Genomic DNA, 22,350 nt, shown 5'->3' with positions numbered 1-22,350 from the left:
CCATTGGAGACTTTGTTGTTACTGTGTCTGGCATATCGAATACTCTCGGTAGCTTGCCGGGCTCTCCGAGAGGGGCGGAGGAATCGAACTCGGGTCGGCCATGTTGGCCGCTTGTAAGGCGAACGCCCTACCCGCTGTGCTATCGCTCAAGAATGAAATGAATATGAACATTTACACAGATTCCAGATATGTGAACAAATTGAACCATATGATGACTGTTAGATTGCTGACTATAAAGAACACCCCTCAAGGCCTCTTCTCTTCTCCTAATCCCAAAGTGCAAAGTATATCTGGGATGGTACTTTCTCTGAAATATATGAGATTGGACACAAGATTCGTTCACATATAATAGTTCATCTCATGCAATATGTTCAGGAGTGATTTGATTGGTGGGATTTATGGGCATAAGTTATCATTTCATTGTACTATTGACACCATATTCTAATCATTTTAATCATTTCATTAGTACTTATAGTCTTTTGAATATTATATTTTCATTTTATAGCAACAAATAAACTTAAGAAGTGTAAAAAAACAAGACTAATTTCATCTAATTCAAGTTTACGTTCTAAGAATTTCTTTGATCATAATGACAATGTAAATTACACGTGTGATAATAAATCAGAAATGAAATTCTCAACGTGCATAAATGGAGAATGGAATCCTGAAATAAGCTGCAAAGGTGAGCTCTTCTTGTCCAGTTTTAATATTTATTCTTTTCTCCCTAAATTATAAAAATAATTTTTGTTTCTTCTAAAAATACCTGCTAATTATTAAAGATAATTTCAATTTGAATATAAATTTAAGCAAAAGCAGTTTATAGTTATACCTATATTTATATGTTTAATATGCATAAAGCATGTAAATTTCATAACAAAACCAGAAAGTCAGCAGATTTATTATTGTTCTTTTATTGCTATTGTATTTTATAAGAAACACACACAACCATCCACTAGTTATCTTCAAATCTTGCTCAAATCCTTCCCCTTTCATCCCTCCAGGTATTTCAGTTCTATTATATTGCTTGTTTTTGCAGGGTGTTTGCCTTGCACGCAGCCAACATGGCAGACCCGAGTTTGATTCCTCCACCCCTATCGGAGAGCCTGGCAAGCTACCGAGAGTATCTCGCCCACACGGCAGAGCCTGGCAAGCTCCCCGTGACGTATTCGATATGCCAAACACAGTAACAACAAAATCTCCAATGGAGACGTTACTGGGCCCGCTCGAGCAAATCGATGATCAATGGGAGGGCCCTTTACTTTACTTTCCCTTTTATGCTTGCTTTCTTATTGCATATACACATGTATATGAAATCATAGAATATTTTCCTTTCTAATTTAGACTTTTTTGCATTGAAAAATTCTTTCAAGTATCTTCCATTTTCCTGAAGGTGACAAACTTCTAACTGCTTTGATTGGAAATTAGTTGTTCACGTATTTAAAAATAATGGTGCAAGGGCTGGGAAGATAGCACAACAGGTAGGGTGTTTGCCTTGCACATGGCCCACTGGATTTGATTCCCAGCATGCCATATGGTACCCTGCACACCACCAGGAATAATTCTGAGTACATGAACCAGGAGTAACTCCAGAGCATCATCATGTGTGACCCAAAATGCAAATAATAATAATAATAATAATAATAATAATGGTGCAGTAAACATTTCAATACCTAGGACTCTTCAAGTTAATAATTTCATCTTCTTTGGAAAGGTGTAAGATTGTTTGATCATTTAGTAATTCTATTTTGGTATTTGGAGGTTGCTTGGTACTTGTTTTCAAAATTACTGCATTAATTTACATTTTCACTAGAAATATGCCAGGGTTTCACCATCTTCATATGATTAATTTCTACCTTTGACTTATAGTCAGAACAAGTGCTTGATTTTTATGTTCCTAAATATGTGTATGTTATGTTACATGATATATCCTGGAGTTAGATATTTACTATCTCCAGTTCCATGTGTGATAAAGAAAAAATGGGAATTCAACATTTTGAGGGCATTGGACCCTATGTATGTCCATTAATTCAAATACTTTCAAATTCTCATTTAATGCTCATCTATCTTTACTGACATTCTGTCTAGTTGATGTGTCTAATGGCAAAAATGGAGTGTTGAAAGCTATCACTCCTGCTTTGTTTCTGTCTGAGTAGTTCCTGATCTACCCATTCAGCCTATTTACTTCCTTCCCCTCACACTTTATTTAAATACTGTTTTATACAAAGTTGTTCACGATGATTTCTTACAGGCATGTAGTATTCCAACACTCCAACACCAATCCCTCCACCAGTGTCACCTTCCCTCCACCATTGTCTCTATTTTTTTCAACCATCCCTTAAGTCTGCCCCTGTGGCAGGCCCACAGAAACTTATTTTATACTGCTTGTTACACATAAATGGCTGACAGAATGATCAAAAAGTATTTCTTTAGATGAAAATTGTTGTATCTCACCATGTGGATATTAAGTCCTTGTCAGAGAGATTACTAAAATGCTGTTACAATTTAATCCTCTGTGTGAATGGTTTTGTAAATTGAGATTGTTTGGCTTCTACATTACATCTTATCCAATATGATGTGCTACTACTGGATTGCCAGTGTTATAGAGTCTGGTGATGTCCACATCTCAAAATTCACAGTGTTGAACTGGTCAGTCCAACTGCAGTTAAACTTTTTACTGATGAGTTTGCATGGCAGTGGAGGTGGTTCATGGGCTTGATTGCTGGGGCTTCTGAAAGTACAGGGAGGTGGATGGAGGTTGCCCATTCTGATTCTGTTCAGGCAAGGAGACTTCATCCACAGGGCCCCCACATATCTGTGGTTTCAGCCCAGATAAATTCACTCTGGTGTTCAGTAGTCCTAAGGTGATGGGCATGTCCAGGGCATGCTGGGCAGCTTTGGGGATGGAAACTAGCAGCAGCTGTGACTTTGTTTGGATGGGCACCCTACGTCAAGAGTGTCCCCACTCACAGAACGCCCCACTGTCTCAGTCAGACACAGGTATAGAGAAGTTTGCACAACTAGTTGATTTCTTTCAAGGTTTTTTTGTGACTCTGAATAATGATGAGCTTACAAGGGTCGGAGATGGTTCGTTGGCGAGACTCACTCTGTGATGTTCAAGGGAGAGTTTCATACATTATCATTCAAAGAAATTATTGATACAAATTATGGATTTTTAAGAATCATTCTTTTATGATTTTGGCTATATTTGTCTTTAGGTATTGGTGTTTTTGGCAGGAGACCCTTTAATATTTGTTACAGAGCTGGATTAGATGTAGCAAATGTCTTGCACTCTTGTTTGTCTGAGAATGTTTTTATCATCTGGTTTTTGTGACAATTTTGCAGGGTAGAGAGCCTGAGGTTGAAGTTTTTTTGCCTACAGTGTTTTGAATAGATCATCCTATTTTCTCCTTGCTTGTATGGTTTCATATGAAAGCTCTTTCTTTTGTATTTTAGATTTTTCTTCTCTCTTGACACTTAAAGTAATATGTTTTTGATCTTGTCAATTTTATTACAATATGTGTTGGTGTTCTTCTACTTAGAGATGTTCCGTTTGATTTTCTTTGGGCCTCTTGAATCTATGCATAGATCGCCTCCTGATTGGGGAAGTATTTAGCTTCTATCTCTCTCACTAACTTAGCTTCTCTTTCCAAGATTCCTAGGACTCAAAGATTCTTCCTCTGCTGTTATCCATAAAGTATTTCACATTTGATTCCATGTTTATGTTGCTCTTCTTTTGGCTCTTCTTCTATGATGCTAGCTTGTGCTATGTCTTCACTGACACTCTGCTATCTGAATTCTGCTGCTATTAGTGGTTACTGTCTCCTTGATCTCTTTTCAATTCCATTTCAAGGTATTCTCCAATATTTTGCATTAGTTTTTCTTTGAGATTATTGAGTTTATTTTTTCAGAGCTTCTTTCATTTACTCTATAGTCATGAAGATTGTTCATCCTCAAATAGTGTCAAAATTTGTGTGTGTATGTCAGAAATTGTAATGGGCTTGAGGCAACCTCTGGACATCTGTCCCCATGTGATTTTTAAACTAATTTTCTTGTTCTGTTTTGTGGTTGGCAACTATGGAGCTGCTGTCAAAGATACAAGTCTTTGGTGATGACCACCAAGACTTAAAGGGTGGGTGCAAGTTAGGAATGAGACTGGAAAATGTGAGGTAAGAAAATGTGGTGGTGCAAAAAAATGAGGTGGTGCAAAAAAAGAGGCAAGGGGAGGTGGGTCCCACAATGTAAATGGAAGCAGTCTCAGGGTAAACTGATTCTACCATGTGTCCCTGTTTTTTTCCAGCAGGTGTATCGGGTGTGAGAATGGGGACAATAGATGTTGCTTGGATGCATAAGCAGCCGCACAGTTTCTTTATGAAATGGGGCAGACCACACTGAGCTGGAGCGTCTTCAGCTCCTTTGGCCCAGAGAATGTGGGCCCATATTTAAATAATTTAATACTATTTTTCTTCAAATCTATTCTGTTCTAATTTAATATAGTTAATTATTTTTTTAAATATTATTTCCTGTTATACAGAGATTTCCAAAAATACTAAGTGCTTAGTATTTAGTATTTGTGGAAATAACTATATATATCTTCATACCACTCTCTAAATTAAGAAACAAGAAAAATATAAGGACATTTATTATTTTGTCATCTCACAAATCTGGAAGGATAGCAAGTTCTTAAGCAAATTCTTAAGAATTTACTAGTGGAAAATACTTTAAATAAATAAAATTGTCATAATGGGAGAACACACTGCAATCTATGAGTATAGCGTCATGAGTATAGTGCCAAGGAAAGATATTTATAGGTTTAAAACAGGCATTAAATAACAAGGAACAAAGTTAAATCTATATTGCAATCTAGTGCCTAGAAAATCAAAAGAACATTGAATGAAAGAGTAGCTGGAGTGTAAATTGACAAAAATATTTAAAAAACTTAAACAGTTACTAAGTTTAAGTTGAAACGATGAGAGAAGTTTCTTGGTTAGTCCAACAAATGGCAAAGCTACCAAGTCACAGTGCTGATTAAGAGTAAAGGGGAAGGTATTCCTTGTGAACACGTTGAAAATAAACTCCTCCAAGATATTGAAAACAGAAATAACAAAATATTTTTGGGGGATTGGGCCACTCGCAGATATAGTCCTGTTTCTGAACTAGAGATCACTCCTGGAAGGATCGGGGGTTCATTTGGTGTCATGAGGATTGAATCTGGGTCAGCACATACAAGACAAGTGCCCGTCTGTTATACTTTCTCCAGCCCCAAGAAAAATATTTTGATTAACTTCAAAGTTGTCTTCTTAACTTGGAAAATTTGATGATGTTAATAACTATGAATAAAGTATTTTAAGTCAAATATTTTTCTGAATTGAATATACAATTTTGGAAAATTTAGGTTTTCAATTTTCACTCCATATATTTCAATATAGCTTTGAATGAAATAAAGATTTGCTATGAGAGAAGAAAGCAAAAATCAAAGAGCAATAGTGGAGTCAAAGATCTTCTCATTTGAAGAGGTCTTCAGAATATGAGCTCCTAAGATATAGCTGAGATATGGTTTACAGGAGCTCAGACACGTGATTATAGAGGAATCATTTAAATTCTACTATTCTTCAAAATAATATCAGGTTGATGATCTGTTAACCAGTTGCATTTTATCAATTTATATATTTCTTTCTAGGCACTGCAAACAGAATAGTTATTGTACCTCTAGGGAGTTTTAAATTCTTAATCTTGTAACTAGAGAACATATTTCATTCTTATAGGGGCCAAAGACCTGTTTCTGTCTTTTTGTTATCTTCTAAGTTGATATCTTCCTCTGATAAATCAGCATCCATTAATCGACTATATTGAAAAGGTTTTGTTCTTTTAAAAGTTATTTTTAGACCACGACCAGAGGGTCTCCAGGAAGATTCCCAGGTCCTGTGCACTAGCAGTTGTTCCTGAATGTGCTCAGGGCACGATGTGGTGCCACAAAGTGAACCTGGTCCTTATCCCTGACCTGGGCCTTCCCAGCATGAACTTCAGCCCTTTGACTTATCCTTCCACACCTTTAAGATGGTTTTAATCCAATCCTTAAGCATTGTTGTACTTACCTATGTATATAGATTTGTTTAAAAATCGTAGATCAATATATACTGTGTATAAATAAATCTGCAATAGGTATAAAATTTAAAAAGTTTCAAGATTACTAAATATGATCACAGAGGGTATAAAAGTAAAAAATTCCAAAATCATGACATATTATACATAAAGCATATATTGTGTAATCATTGTGATACTTCCTTATTGAGTTTTGCATTTCTGGTATTATCTTTGTAATCTTTCAACATGTTTTTTATCAAAAATTTAATTTTAATATTTTTAGATAAACCAATACAAGTATGCCCACCTCCACCTCAGATTCCCAATAGTCAAATTATGACCACCACAGTCAATTACCAGGATGGAGAAAAAATATCAATTCTCTGCCAAGAAAATTATCTAATCCAGGAATCAGAAGAAATGGAGTGCAAAAATGGAACCTGGGTGTCAGTACCACGCTGTGTAGGTCAGTATTGTATAGTTTGTAACAATTATTCCAAAACCATTGTTCTGTTTAAATTAAAGCAGTGAAACCTATATGTTCATTTACTTTCTCTTAAAATAGCAAATTACCAGTACAAACAAATCAATTAAATTCTTTTAGGTTGTCCTGAGAAACAAGTGGGGAAAAAATGGAAGTTGCTATGTTAAACAAGCTACAAGTTCTATTTATGACCATTTTCCTGCTCACAAAAATTGAACAAGTGTTTTGAGGTATATTGAACATATATATGTGAGATCAACTAAAGATATCTAACCATGCAAGCTTCATTTTTTACCTTAAAATTTAATTTATTCTCATTTCCCTCAGATTAAATGCCAGTGTTGGATTGATTTTTTTCATTGTAACATTTTAATTGATAATAAATTTAATACAAAATATTTTTTTATCTCTGTTGTTCCTCTAGAAAAACGTCCATGTTCTGAACCACCTCAGATTGCACATGGGAACATTACATCAGCTAGATCTTCACTAGGGCCTAAAGTTTACCCACATGGCACCATACTGAATTACACTTGTCAAGCTGGCTTTAGGATATATGAAGAAGACAACAAGATAACGTGCTCCATGGGACAATGGAGTTCTCCACCTCAGTGTGTAGGTGAGCATAATACAAGAATTACAATATTTTTTCAGTAAAATTTGTAAAAAGAACCAGTTACCTTCAACTGGGAGAACTATTCAGATTTATAAATTAATAGTTTTTGGTATGTTAGACATGATTTATGCACTCTAGCAAACAATTTTTGGTATGATCAAATCAATCTACTATTGGAAATAATATAGGCTCATTATAGATATCACTTATAATTTGGCCATTTTTGTGCTGAAATTCAGTGTAGAGTGAAATTAAGTTTACCTATTCATATACTGTGATTCTGCATCCATATAAGTGCTGAATGGGAACTATGCAGTGTTTACTATAATGCGGTGTTTACTTTTCAGCCAGGTTTTTTGTCCTTACGTTGCCCAAATTTTTTACAATATAAGGTACATTTCTTCACTTGATCACTTGATATCCAATTACTCATGAATTTGATCGAGCGGGTGCCAGCAACGTCTTCACTCGTACTAGTGTAGCCCAATGGCATCTGCTTGCTCCAGGAACCCAAGAGCCTCAAAACTTTCACTCACATTCTTGACAAAGAAGTCGAACAATCTCATAGATGGGCGGCTACGCGATCTTTTGACGCAAGGGTGATTAGAGGCCACGTAGAATCCAGTCAGTAATGGCTATAGACCAGCCGTCCTCTCCAAATCATATTATGTGTCCAGCCCATCTGATTTTCGACTCCTTGGCAAGTGAGACAGCATCCCTGATTCTGGATCGCCGACGGAGGTCGGAACTCTGGATTCCTTCTCTCACTTGAGTGAAGCGTGATACTCCAAGCATAGCTCTTTAGATTCCTCTTTGGGATACCCGAATAGCATTCTCATCCTGTTTTCATAAGGCCCAGGTCTCTTGGGCATATGTTAATGCAGAAAGAATGGTGGAGTTGAAGAGATGTGCCCAGAGCTGGAGGTTCTTCATCCTCTTAGCTATTTCTTCGACGCTCTTGAAAGTGTTCCATGCCACTCTCTTCCTCCTGCACAACTCAGGTGCCAGGTTGTTTGTCATGTTGAGTTCTCGACCTAGGTACACATAACTGCTGCATTCAGAGATATTCGTTCCATTGAGAGTGAATGGAATGTCGGAAACGAGTCTGTTTCTCATGAACATTGTCTTCGTGAGATTCAGCTGCAGTCCGACCTTTCCAATACTCATGGTCAAAGTTGGCCAGCACTTGTTCTGCTTGGCTAATGTTTGGTGTTATTAGAACGATGTCATCAGCAAAGCAGAGGTGGTGTAGTTGTGGACCAGCTTGCTTGCATAGTTATCCGTCATCTAGTGCTCTGCCAATCCTATTCAGGATGACTTGAATGAACAGCTTGTAGATGACAGACAACAGGCAGATCAGGAGATAGTTGCCAATGTCATGGATGTATCCCTTCTTGTACAGGAGTACAGTCCTGCTGGTTTTCCACTGGGATGGAAACTTGCATTCAGACAGGTAGCCTGTGAAGAGCTGAGCCAGTGCATTGATGAGCACTGACAACAGATTCTTCAGATGTTCAGTTCTGACCTTGTCTGGGCCAGGTGCTGTTCACTTTCTTTACCAATGAAATGGTTTGTCAGATTTTGGAAGGGAGAATGTTGGGAATGACATATCAATCCTGTGGAATTTGGTATTTGGACAGGTAGACATGGCTATCAAAGAGATTTGAGTAGAAATCATGGATAATCTTTTCCATTGTCCTTCTGAAAGATGAGATAGATCCATAAGGATGTCGGAGGTCAGTCATCTTGGTCTTGTAGTTGGTGAAGGACAGGTGTGCATTGCAAATGCTTTTCCCAGCTTCTGCTGCATTGGCCAGCACTACTGCTTTTCTTTTTGAAGTCTTTTATCCCTTCTCTGCACTGCTTTACGATCTCTGATGTTAGCTCACACAAAGGCATGTTGACGAAAGAGCTCAAGAGTTTCTGAAGATAGGCATCTTTTTGTGGCTTACTCTCTTTACCTGTTCTTCGCACAGTTGATTATATTCTTCGTCAATATTATCAACCACACATCTTCCCATGTTGCCTCAATAGTGTCAAAGAGCTCCCAGTTGGTGGTTGTTCTGGGATTCGATTCTTAAACTTTGCAGCCTCTTTTCCCTGCTCCATGAAAAAGAATTTTGCAAGAAGGAGACTATGGTCCGATCCCATTTGGAATTTTGGGACAACAGCGACATCAGTCAGACAAAACCATCAATTGAATATGATGTGGTCAATTTCATTTTGGAACTGTCCATCGGGAGACTCCCATATCCAGTGTTTAGATTCAGCCTCTGGAACTGTGAGGTACCATGGATGGTCTTGAGTGACATGAGAACTCAGAGATTCTCTCACCCTGTTCATTCCATTCTAGGTCATGGGTCCCAATGTGGAGTTCTTTGGCCTATCTTCTCGGTCCTATCTTGGCATTAAAATCATGGACAATGATCCTGTAGGAGGTGTGGTCTTCTTTATAGAACTTCTCCAGCTCCATGTAGAACTTCTCAATTAAAAAAGAAATTATATTTCGAGTCAGGGGAATGAGACTGATTTTATTTACTGGTTTTTCCATATCGAATACAGCACGGATCACTTGCCAGGCTCTGCCTTGCGGGTGGGATACTCTTGGTAGCTTGCCGGACTCTCTGAGAAGGATAGAGGCTTTTATCGTGGCCTCTAATCACCCTTGCAGGTGTTCCCATGGTTCAAACCATATTTGAACCCCATCAAATATGGTGCAGTAATAATGGAAGATGGGTATTAAGTGTCTTCTCATGTGTCTTGCGGTCTGGAAAGTGGCCTGGAGCTTGGCGTTGGATGGGTAGTGGAAGTATTGGAGGTCAGCCCATGAGGTATTTATGTGGCTCTGGCAGGGTGGGTCTTCTGGGTGAGATCCCTGGGTCGTCAGAGATTGAACGTGAGCTAGATAAACCATCGTGAGATAGTTCAGTTTTACCCTACTGATGATGTGTTGTTGCCGTGGTGCATTGTATGAGAGGAACTCAGTTTCAGACATTTGGTGTTTGAGCTTGACTGTTGGAGCCAATGGGGCAAAGGTACATTTCTTTTTTTTTTTTTAAATTAGCACATTTTTAATGTTTCCATCATACTGAAGCAATAACATACAGTTGTATCAATAACTATAAGTAGCCATCAAAATCAGAATAAGGTGTAGTTAAGAAGTGATATGTGCTAAGTCAATATTACCTTTGTTTTAATTGAATTTCATTTTAATTGAATTCATTGATTTTAATAAGGTTTTGATCATTCAATTTTCAATATTTGGTTGGGTGGGCTCAGAGTGGCCCCTCAGTTGGTTGCTGAGTCTACTGTAAAATGTGTTGGTATATGCCATGTCTTCTTGATGTTAGGAGACACAGCTGTATTGAAGGGAGAACTCTTTTGTTACATGTTATTGCAAAATTGCAGAATAGGTAAATGATAATTTTTCATTTGGTTCAAAAGACTCTAGCGCCGTAACATGCTTGAGGGTGGTATTTCTGTCCTGTTCACTCTGCTTCAGTACTCAGGCTAGTACCCAGTACAAAATATATGTTTTTTTTTTTTATTTGTTTTATTAGTGAAACACCATGAAGTACACTTATAGACTCACAAATTTTTGTGCTTAGGTTTCAGTTATACAATGATCAAGTACCCATCCCTCCACCAGTGCCCATCCTCCCCCACCACGGGTCCTAGCATCCCTCCGACCCCCCATCCTCCCCCCCCCGTCCCACCCTGCCGCTGTGGCAGGGCATTCCTCCCTGTTCTCTCTCTCTTCTTTTGGGTACTGTGTTTTGCCAGAGAGGCATTGAGTGGCAGTCATGTTTGGTCTATAGACCACTTTTAGCATGTCTCTCCCACCCTGGGAGGGTCTTCACAACACCCTTTATTTGGTGCTCTCTTCTCTATCTGAGCTTCCTTCTCACCTAGCACATGTGGCTGGCCTTCAAGTCATGGAGCAAAATTCCTGGTACTAATCTGAGCCCTTCCTGGGTGTTAGTCTCCCGTTTTGTTGCTTTATGTTCCCCAGATGAATGCAATCTTTCTGTGTCTATCCCGCTCTTTCTGACTCATTTCGCTTAACATGATACTTTCCATGTAGTACCACTTGTATGTAAATTTCATAACTTCATCTTTTCTAACAGCTACATAGTACTCCATTGTGTAAATGTAAAAGGTACATTTCTTAAGATGGTTAATTCCTGTTGTATTTCCTTTTACTGTTATTTATTGATTAGTAAATAAATTATGGCTTCTCATATATACATTTTTATATATACATTCTCATATATATCTATGTAGATATAGATATATGTATTTATACTCTTGGCTACATATTCTTGCTCATATTAACAGCTGGGATTATGCTAGAAGACTGATTTTAGGACCTATTTGCAAATCTTCTCTGTGATGTCATCTTAGCTTCTGAGTTTTGATTTAGTGTCAAATAAAATTCTACGAAGGAGCAATAGCACAGAGGGTAAGGCATTTGCTTTGCAGGCTGCCCAGCCAGATTCAATCCTCAGTACCACATCTAGTGCCCCCAGTTCACTGGGGGTGATGCCTGAGTGCAGAGCCTAAAGAAAGCCTGAACTTTCTTTTGGGGACCACTTATGGTCCCCAAACCAAAAATTAATTAAATAAAAATAAAATAAAATTGTTATGTTAACACTACATATTAAATTTCCTAAGCAGTTAATAAAATCAGATTTCAAAGTTAGTGAAACATTGAGTCATTCTTTTATGTTTTTTAGGACTTCCTTGTGGACCTCCACCTCCTATTTCTCATGCTCTACTTCCATTCCACAAGGGAGATGGTTACCAATACGGAGAAGAATTTACATACAGCTGTTCTGAAGGTTATGGAATTGATGGACCTGCAACAGCAAAATGTTTAGGCGAAAAATGGTCCAGTCCACCAGAATGCATAAGTACAGTGTATTATATTCTTCTAAGGCTGACAAATATCTCTAATTCAGAATATAGATACTATAAATATTAATCTAAGTAGTAATTCCAAAATTTATAAAGCTATCTCTGGGAAGGTCTTGAAATTGGTAGAAGTAGTTTCCCCAGTAATAAAAATTGACAACATGAGCTAAATAATAACATTTTCCCACCACCTTGGCTACTGTTTCAATATCCTCCCTCTCCAACATTCACTTTATTTTACAGTGAGGTACAAAGTTGTTACAAAGTTGTTCACAATTGGTTTTCAGTCATACACTGGTCCAACACTCATCCCTCTATCAGTGTACATTTCCCACCACCAATGTTCCCAGTTTTCCTCTCCCATTCCTCCACCCCCATGGCGTCTATCGCAAGCAATTTTCTTCTCTCTCATTCTCACTCACTCTCTTTCTTTCTTTCTTTCTTTCTTTCTTTCTTTCTTTCTTTCTCACTCTCTCCATTTCTCTGTCTAATATATTTGTACTTATAATATACATTTGACACTCCATGTTTCCTATTTCTTAAGTGGCTCATCAATTTCATTAGTATGCAACTTTCTATGATTTAATTTCCAGCTTCCAATGATTTATTTATCAAGAAATATTTTACAAGATATTTAACATTAAAGCTAGCAGATTTTCACAGACAATACACACATACACACACATACACACACACTGTTGCTGATCTTTGTGGGCAGAAAAGAATTTGAATATAAGAAGTATGACCTCAAGCAACACATGTTTTCATACATATTTAGGTTTTCAATATCATCATATCCATATTCTACTTTGGATAAATATAAAACCAGTCATTTGATGCAGTTAAGTCAGTATGTTGGTATTTTTCAAATTATAATAAAAATTATATTAGACATACATACTTTGATATGTTCCTATTATTCTAGAACTTAACTAAAGGATATTATGGGTATTTTCTTGACAGATTTCCTGAATAAGCATGTATTCTTTGTTTTTTTTTTTTTTTCAGAAACAGATTGCTCAAACTTACCCGAATTCCCTAACACCATGCTCATAGGTTCAAAGAAAAGCTCCTATAAGTCAGGAGAAAAGGTGACTTATAAATGTTCATATAATTACCAACTAGATGGACCCAATTTTGCACAATGTGTTAACAGCAAATGGATAGGAGGACCAACATGCCGAGGTAATTCAGTGATAATTTTAATTAATTTATTACACTTATTTGATATTATCATAATATACTATTTAAAGACTCCTTTTTTAGCAGATCCAGATTATGCCTTGATATAATTGTGGATGGAATTGTGTCCTCAACGGTTAATAGATAGTTCGGTAGTACTCACTGTAGTCTTTGAAATAGTAATATAAGTCTCTCAGGCAAGTTACAAGCAAAGGTTAATTTAAAGTTCACTAAGACCCATTCAATCAAAAGCTCTGGAAATGTGACCCTCAGAACAAATTAAGTTCCAAAGAAATCTTGTGCACTTTAGCTGTAGTTTCTTCTATTTTATATAGCCACTAGTACTTCCTGAGGAATTACTCATTACTCATGGGAGTAGTCTGAACCATTTGTAATGAAAAAGTTGTTAAAGGGTGTTTTCATAGGAAATGCATCCATTCTGTTACTTCTACAAGTACACTGTTTGGATCTTCTAATCATTCTTTTTCTTCGAGTTCATCTTTTAAAGTGTGTTCATTGCTGTAGTCCCTAAGGAATGTACTTAAAATTGCTGCTCATTGTCAGAAAGAGAGGGGTAGACATAGAAAGATTGCATTCATCAGGGGGATATGAAGTAACAAAACAGGAGATTAATACCCAAGAATAGCCGAGATCAGTACCAGGAGGATTACTCCATAGCTTAGAGGCCAGCCGACCATTCTAGGAGAAAGGGCAGCTCAGATAGAGAAGGGAGCACCAAATAAAGGGTGTTTGGAGGATCTTCCCAGGAGGGGAGATGCATGTTAAAAGTAGACTATGGACTGAACATGATTGCCACTCAATGCCTCTTTGCAGACCACAACACCCAAAAGGAAAGAGAGAACAAAAGGAAATGCCCTGTAACAGAGGCAGGGTGGGATGGGGGGATGGGTGTGGGAGGGATACTGGGATCCATGGAGGTGTAAAATGGGCAGTGGTGGAGGGAAGGGTATTGGATCATTGTATAAACGAAACCCAAGCACAAAAATTTGTAAATCTACAACTGTACCTCATGGTGCTTCACTAATAAAAAAAAAGAAAAAAAAGATTAGAAACAAAAAAAATTGCTACTCAATAAGAGACTGATTGAGAACCAAATTCTGAAGTCAATGAATTCATTGTAATATTTCCTACAATCTATTCATTTAAAATTTATATAGTTAATAACATGAATTTGTTTAGACCAGAGAGGAAAAAGTAGAAATTCTTATTATTCACTTTTTAAAAAAATTTTTGGGTCACACCCGGTGATGCACAGAGGTTAATTCTGGCTCTGCACTCAGGAATCACACCTGGTGGAGCTCAGGGGACCATATGGGATGCTGAGAATCGAACCCAGGTTGGCTGCGTGCAAGTCAAATGCCCCACCAACTGTGCTATTGCTCCAACCCCTCTTAAAGTGTCTATTAACTCTGTGAAGGATAGAAGAAAAGTTTAAAATAGGGACTGTGGCCAGGGAGACAGCTCTTAGGCTTGAACACACAGAAGCTTGCATGCAGGAGGCACACATCTGTCGCCAGGACTGCGACTTGGACACCAAACTAGGAGTAGTCCCTGGGTGTGACACCAAATGCAATATAATAAGAAAAAGAAAGAGATTTGAACCACAGAATTTATTTGATTGGCTATGTTACTCAAGCCCCCTGAAGTATGGATGTTAAATCTCCCTAAACTATTATTCAAATTCCATTTGTTGATTTTCTACTTAGTTATTGTACTGACGGCTCTTTTTGCTTTCCCTATAGATGTTTCTTGTGGTCGTCCGCCCATGGTTGAACATGCTGTCACACGAAATGATATGGGGAGCTACCCACCTGGTACACGAGTATATTATGAATGTGAAAAACCTTTTAAACTCTATGGAGAATCAGGAGAAGTGCAGTGTTTAAATGGTTTCTGGACAAAACCTCCTCAGTGTAAAGGTAGTGTATCTGAATTGCCCTTAGCTGTTATCCCAACATATTTTGTCCCAAATAAAATATGCTCAGGCAATATATTAAGACATATACATACATGCATATATGGGAAATCCTATGACATATTTTCACTAAATGACTATGCTGAAAATAAATGTTTTGTGTACTTAATATAGTTTATTTTTATGAAATATTTGATCTGAGTAATGGAAAATAAGTCCCGGACTTAAGCTCTCAGGCTCTTATTTCCTGACTTACCAAAAAAAAAGGTATAAAAAATGCTTAAGTTTGGGTTTAAGGGAGACAGATAGTGGTAGGGCACTTGTCTTGCACATGGCTGACTCCGATTTGAACCCTGGAACCCTCTATGGTCACCAGAGCTTGCCTGCTCAGGTGATCCCTGAGCACAGAGCCAGCAGTAAGTCCTGAGCACAATGGGTGTGGCTCCCCAACAAAAATAAACAAATAAGTAAGGTGAAAGGGTTTAGGTATACTTGGAGTCTAAACACTTCACCTGGAGGCATAGACTAGGCAGAGAGTTATTCTAGAAAGTATAATTAAGTTGGACTTCTTCAGCACATGGATTACATTTAAAGACATGATGTCTTGCTGAGCTCATGAAGGAAATGATTAGATACATATAAAAAGTCTGAGGTCTAGATATTGGGGCTTTTCTGAATTGAGAGTCCAGGAAATCAGGAGAGCCAACAAAGAAATTAGGACATGGGCTACTTCTAGCTTTTCAAGATAACTTTTCCTGGTACATGTATGTTCCCAAGTCTTTTCCTTGAATCCACTTATGTTTTTTATGTTTTTATTTTATTTTTTAAATTTTATTCTTTTTGCCTTTTTGGGTCACACCCGGCGATGCACAGGAGTTACTCCTGATTCATGCACTCAGGAATTGCTCCTGGCGGTGCTCGGGGAACCATATGGGATGCTGGCAATTGAACCTAGGTCTGCTGCGTGCAAGGCTGATGCCCTACCCACTGTGCTATTTCTCCAGCCCCAACACTTATGTTTTTATGTGTGAAGAATTTCTTGCAGATAGAACATAAATAGATCTTGTCTTTGTGTCCTCCTTCCCAGTGTTAGCCTATTTCCTATCACATTAGACTTTTTTTTTTATCAGTAATTATGGCTATTAGAGGCTGGGTTCCTCATTATCAGGTTAGTTTCTTGTTATTTCTTTTGTTTCTCTTTTCTTCTTATTATCTTACCTCTGGGTTCCTGAAACACTTCTTTCTGGCTACTTGGTCAAGGCAGGGGCCTCAGGCACATCTGTGGTACAGAAGTATGTTAAAGGCACATATCTAAAACACAGAGCCAGCCACATTGTCAGCAGGGGATCCGGGCTGCAGTAACCAAATTTTAAAATGTTTCTGTCTAGAAGCTGGTGGGTGGGAGGGAGTGTGGGAAAACTGGAGAAGGAAGGTGTCCCTGGCGGTGGCACTGATGTTAGAACACTGTATTTCTGATAGTATACTCTGAATTACTTTGTAAATCAGTGTGTCTCGAATAAAAATAAATTGGAAAAAATCAATAGCAGTTAAATCTTAGAGATCCCATGCAAACTGCAGTGTATTTTTTATGAAATCAAAATAGTGCATTTTATTCTGTGAAACTGGATTATCTCTTAAATATGTCAATCCTTGAGTAGAGTATGAAATATGTGCCTTCAAAAGCTTAGATATTGATGATCCCAGTTTATGTGACAGTTTAAGTAGGATGGTTTAGGTCCTTCCCCCATGTGTTGGTCTCACTCTTTTACCTACCTGTGGCATGACTCAACCTGTTCATCCCATGCCTCCCAGTGTCCAAAGATCAGGTTCGGTCCTGCACCATACTTGATCTATGGCCTGGCTTCTGGATTTGAGGGGTGACTGGAGCCTGGCACCTGTGTCTTGCTGGTGCCAGCAGCTCTGGTTTTGTTTACTGGCGTCTTGCATCTCCTCAGCTTTTTGACCCATGAGTTTTCTTTGTTCTTGGCCATGTTCTAATTTCCTGCCATCCACCCAGGCACAGATGAGGGGTCAAAGAAGCTGGTACCAGCCATACCCCCTCTGATGTCGCATTGTTTTCCACTCCCTCGACCATTTCCATTATCTATTTCACTGGCTCCCTCTTCAGTGAGTAAAACTTAAAAGACCAATTAAATTACTAGATTATGTGTTGTCCTTCATCTTTCCTCCACTTCCACTGTAACAGATGTCTTTTGTCCAGCACAATCTGATTATGAAAACCATTTTTCCCCTTGTTTTTAGGCCATACGTGGCAGACTTGGGGGGATCATATAGCGTGCTGGGGATGGGACCTGGGTCAGCTGTGTGTAAAACAAACACCTTGCCCTCTATACTATGACTCCAGTCCTGTGAAAATATATTTTTAATATTTGTTCGAGCGGGTCCAGTAACGTCTCCATTGGAGACTTTGTTGTTACTGTGTTTGGCATATCGAATACTCTCGGTAGCTTGCCGGGCTCTCCGAGAGGGGCGGAGGAATCTAACTCGGGTCGGCCATGTTGGCCGTTTGTAAGGCAAACACCCTACCGCTGTGAGAGAGACTAAAGCAAACCTATTCACTAATGCTCTATCTGCTCTTATGCAGGCTGAAAGGAAATTCTTATAAGCATGACCATTTATAAAATCAAAAATTCTTCATTGAATCTCTTCCATCATGTAAAATTATGACTCTTCATATTACATACATTATAGTTTCACCCATTTAATTTTTATCCTAAACATTTGCTCTCTCTATCCTAGTAAATATAATGAATATTACCATGAAATCAATAAAGCTTCAAGAAACCAAATATTTTTTCTCAGACTCTGTAGGAAAATGTGGTCCCCCCCCATCTATAGAAAATGGAGATACTACTTCATACCAAGTCGGTGAATATGCTCCGGAATCAAAAGTTGACTACCAATGCCAAGCCCATTATGTACTCCAGGGAGACAGGACTATAGTATGCCGCAATGGGCAGTGGTCAGAACCACCTAGATGCCTAAGTAAGTATTTTATCTTTGGCATATTTTAATATTCCAAAGGAGTCAAGGAAAATGACTGATGTTTAGAAAAAAATGTTCATTGATTCACAAACCTTACTGAACTTGACTACAAAACATGAATATAAGAGACAATAAAGTTCGAAAATTCCTTGTTTGAAGCACAACAATAAAACATCCTTTAATATAGGATCTTAATATGATAAATGACATTAGCAATCTTTCATTGTAACTGTTAATTTTCACACTTCAAACATTTTCATACTTTAAACAGTAATTTTTAAATATGATTTAAATTCACATGATTGGGTTTCCATATTCTGTTTTGTAAAAAGTTTGGGTATTAAATTCTTGGCTGAGTGTAGGAGACTCTGCTTGAAAGTCTGACATTTTGTGAGTAGGCATTTGTATACTATTTAAAGTGTATATTATTTTCATTTCAGCTCCCTGTGTAATATCAGAAGACCTTTTGAATGAACATAATATAATATTCCGATGGGCAGAAGAAAGGAAACTGTATTCCGAGTCAGGGGACACTGTTGAATTTGATTGTAAAAGGGGATATCGTAGAAAGTCATATGAATCATTTAGAAAAACCTGTTACAATGGAAAGATAATATATCCCACTTGTGTGTAAAATAATGTTTCTAGTGCATTATTATCTAGAAATTTAAAATATCTACATTTATTATAAAATTTCAACAGTAATCCATTCTTATCATCTCATTCTTAAAGTTTAAATTTTATTCATAAATTCGCAAGTTATGTTACACATTATGTGGATCATGCAATTTTAATCTGAGCGACCAGTAAATTACATTTTAAATGTAGTACATTAAAAGTTTGTAAAAAATAATGCATGTATCCTATTTTTAAAACGTCTATTTTTTTTAAATTTGATGTAGAATCTTTTCTGCCTGCTTTCATCTGTCATTCTTCTAATATTATCCCACCTCTGTCTCTAAGTTCCAGGGATTTCTGAAACTCTATTTCAAAGAAACTGTAGGAATATTCATGTTTTCAAAATGATATCAATAACAAACACTTAAAACTCAGGCTAAATTAAATGTCTATGTTAAGAATAAAATATAAATAGCTCACTTTTGTTTATTTATAACTAGATTACAATTCCAAAATCATGCAATAATCTCACACCTTTGTTTACATATGACTAAATTACAATTCTAAAATAATGCTGATAATTGGAAGAATGGGAAATAGACCATGTCGATATACAGGAGTTAGGTATCATATGTAACACTTGAACTTTCATAGAATGGGATTGGTGTAGTCGTCATAAAAAGTCATATTTAAATTCATTAAAATGAAAACTCTCATGTAGTATTCTCACTTGGGTACTTACTAAAAGGGTACAAAACACTAAGTCAAAGAATAAAAACATCGCCATGTTCAAAGCAGCATTATGTACAATGGTGGACTGGGGAAAACAGCAGTTTCTATTGACATGCAATTGGATAACGAAGATACTGCTTGTGTACAACGAAATACTGAGAGTTATAGGTAACAAAACGAGATCATGCCATTTTTCAGCACATGGATGATTGTGACTTATGAGACAAATCAGATGGAGAAGGACAAATAATACATGATTTCATTCAGATGTGATTCATCAATGGAATGAATTAACTAAATTAGGTACAAAAGGATTTATTGACTATAAGCTTATTAATTGACTAAAACTTATAGGTAATATAAACAGAAAGAACTCAGAAAGTATAAAATCTTCCAGCGTTTATGGATGAGAGAATGGGAAATGGGACTGTGGGGATATTTCAGGAGTTTCAAGGCATTGCCTGATCTGGTCCAATCTTCATCACAGTGTGACTACTAAGCACATTTAGATTTGGACCCAGGTACCAGGATAACTGCAGAATTTTACTCTGTGGCCCAGGCGCACTGCCAGGAAAGCTCAGGTGAATTTCAGCTCAAGTGAACTGCTACCAATCTTGGCAGAGTAAGTCCAGAAATGGCTTTGGAGACACTGAGCAACTCTTGGTAGCATCAATGTTTCTGCCCCCAAAAGAAAGTGGAAGGCAAAGGAGGGAGTTACATTGGGTATGTATAGAATAATATAACTAGTATGTCAATTATTTAGAGAAAGCTAGAAATGCACTCCATGGTGAACGTCTGTAGTATAAACAGAGATTGAGTTATAATGACACATCTGAAACTCCTACAGAATTAATGCAGTACTACTACCATTTGTGAAAAATTGGGAACCCAGGGTGTGTATGGGGATGGGGGGGCAAGTTATATGCCAATGACTGTGTTTAGGTACTTATTCCTGGCTCCATTCATGGATCACCATGGTGGAACCTAGGGAGCAAATGCTGTCCTGGGAATCAAACGAGAGTTGGCTGCATGAAAGGCAAGCACAGAATGCTCTGAAATACCTTTCTAGCCCCAGTAATTTGGGGAAGATGTTGGACCATCCCTGGTGGTGTTTACCTTGCACGTGGCTAACCTGGGTTCCATTCCTCCATCCCTCTCACAGACACTGGGAAGCTACCTAGAGTATCCCGTCCACACGACAGAGCCTGGCAAGCTCTCGTAGCATATTCAATATGCAAAAAATTCCCAGTAACAACAAGTATCATAATGGAGATGTTACTGGTGTACACTCGAGAAAAATTGATGAACAATGGGAGGACAGTGCTACAGTGCTATTCTCAGTGCTCATCATGATCCAGGCTTCAAAGACTGTATGGAGTGGTTAGGATCAAATCAAGCTCAGAGGAATGCAAGGCAAACACCCTACAATGTGTCCAACTTCGGCCACAGTTAAAAAATAAATTTAAATAATTTAATGAAAACATCTATTTTGTGCATTCATCAGTTTAAAAGTTTTTTTAGAACTGTTTTTTTGTGTGTTTATTTTCTTTGAAATTGTTTATTCATTTTCAGTTTTTTTGCCATACTGGGAGTGCTCAGGGTTTACTCTTTTTGGCTCAGGGATTATTCCTGTTGGAGCCAGATAATATCTCATTTCAGGAATTCGATTTAGATTGGCTGCATGCAAGTCAAGCACTCTACCTATTGTATTCTCTCCTGCCCTACAATTTGAAACATAGCATAGAAAAAGACAAATAGACTAACAGCATCAAGAACAGTACAAAATACTGCTTTGAAGTAGAGTTTGAGGTGGGGGAGGTTGATTCCTCCTATTTTCTTTATCCCAAGCAAAGCAATATTAATTAAAACAGCATGGAACTAGAACAAAGGCAGAGCTGCAGACTAATGGAACAGGGTTGAATATAACGACATGTCCACCGAAAAATATGATCATCTAATCTTTGATAAGGGAGCAAGAAATGTGAAGTGGAGAAAGGAAATCCTCTTTCACAAATTGCCCTGGCAAAACTGGACTGCTACATGCAAAAAACTGGGCTCAGAAGCCTACGTAACACCATGTACAAAAGTGCGGGGAGCCCCGCCAGACCACTCTCCGGCCCGCGGAGGTGGCCCTAGGATCCGTAGGCGCAAGGAGGGACCAACCGAATTAACACAAGACACAAGAGACAGAATGCAGTTCAGAAACAGAGAGAAAAAGGGACAGAGTTTATTGGGGGCAATCAGGGTATATATCCATTAGTAAGGCAGCTACACAAAAGGTCGTGCCCATATGTGGTTAGGAAGGTTTGTTTTCACATATCATGCATTACAAGGTTTGTGTGTATCTCGTACCAGACACGAGGTGATTACACAAAGGGCCATGTCCATATGATTTACCAGACATGAGGTAGATACACAAAGGGCCATGTCCATATGATTTACCAAGCTTATACGTATCACGTACCAGACACGAGATAGTTACTTCTTGTTATTAATAACAGCCATGACAAATGTTCTCTCAGGATAACCATACATCAAGATAACCATACAAAGCACTGGCTTTGCCTGCCGTGGTGTCATGTAGGTCAAAATGACCATACCTAGCACAGGCACGTAGGCCCTTGGTCAGTTAAAGGGCCAGCTTCCCACATGTCCCCTTTCCTTTATTATAAAAGACGCCAGCTAGGGGGAGCATTGACTGGACCACTCCAAAATATCCAGAATACCTCTGTTTTGCGGAGGGGAGTAGAGTAGACAAAGCCCGTTTTCCCCTGCTCACCC

At 37.9% G+C, this 22,350-nt stretch overlaps 1 protein-coding gene across 1 annotated transcript in view; it reads left to right on the top strand.

Moving 5' to 3' along the window:
• Nucleotides 1-19,338, top strand: part of LOC130019998 (complement factor H-like) — a 79,103-nt gene extending 59,765 nt beyond the window's left edge. The window contains exons 15-22 of the mRNA XM_056110601.1: nt 506-682; nt 6,365-6,547; nt 6,990-7,184; nt 11,918-12,094; nt 13,104-13,280; nt 15,041-15,217; nt 18,037-18,219; nt 18,660-19,338. Of these exons, the coding sequence (XP_055966576.1) occupies nt 506-682; nt 6,365-6,547; nt 6,990-7,184; nt 11,918-12,094; nt 13,104-13,280; nt 15,041-15,217; nt 18,037-18,219; nt 18,660-18,853 (1,463 nt within the window). The 3' untranslated portion in view covers nt 18,854-19,338. The remainder of the gene's footprint in view (nt 1-505; nt 683-6,364; nt 6,548-6,989; nt 7,185-11,917; nt 12,095-13,103; nt 13,281-15,040; nt 15,218-18,036; nt 18,220-18,659) is intronic.
• Nucleotides 19,339-22,350: the final 3,012 nt, after the last annotated feature.

The sequence above is a fragment of the Sorex fumeus genome, unplaced genomic scaffold, assembly GCF_029834395.1.
Source record: "Sorex fumeus unplaced genomic scaffold, SorFum_2.1 ptg000010l, whole genome shotgun sequence".
Classification (NCBI taxonomy): domain Eukaryota; kingdom Metazoa; phylum Chordata; class Mammalia; order Eulipotyphla; family Soricidae; genus Sorex; species Sorex fumeus.
This window is presented reverse-complemented; position numbering and strand designations above follow the sequence as displayed.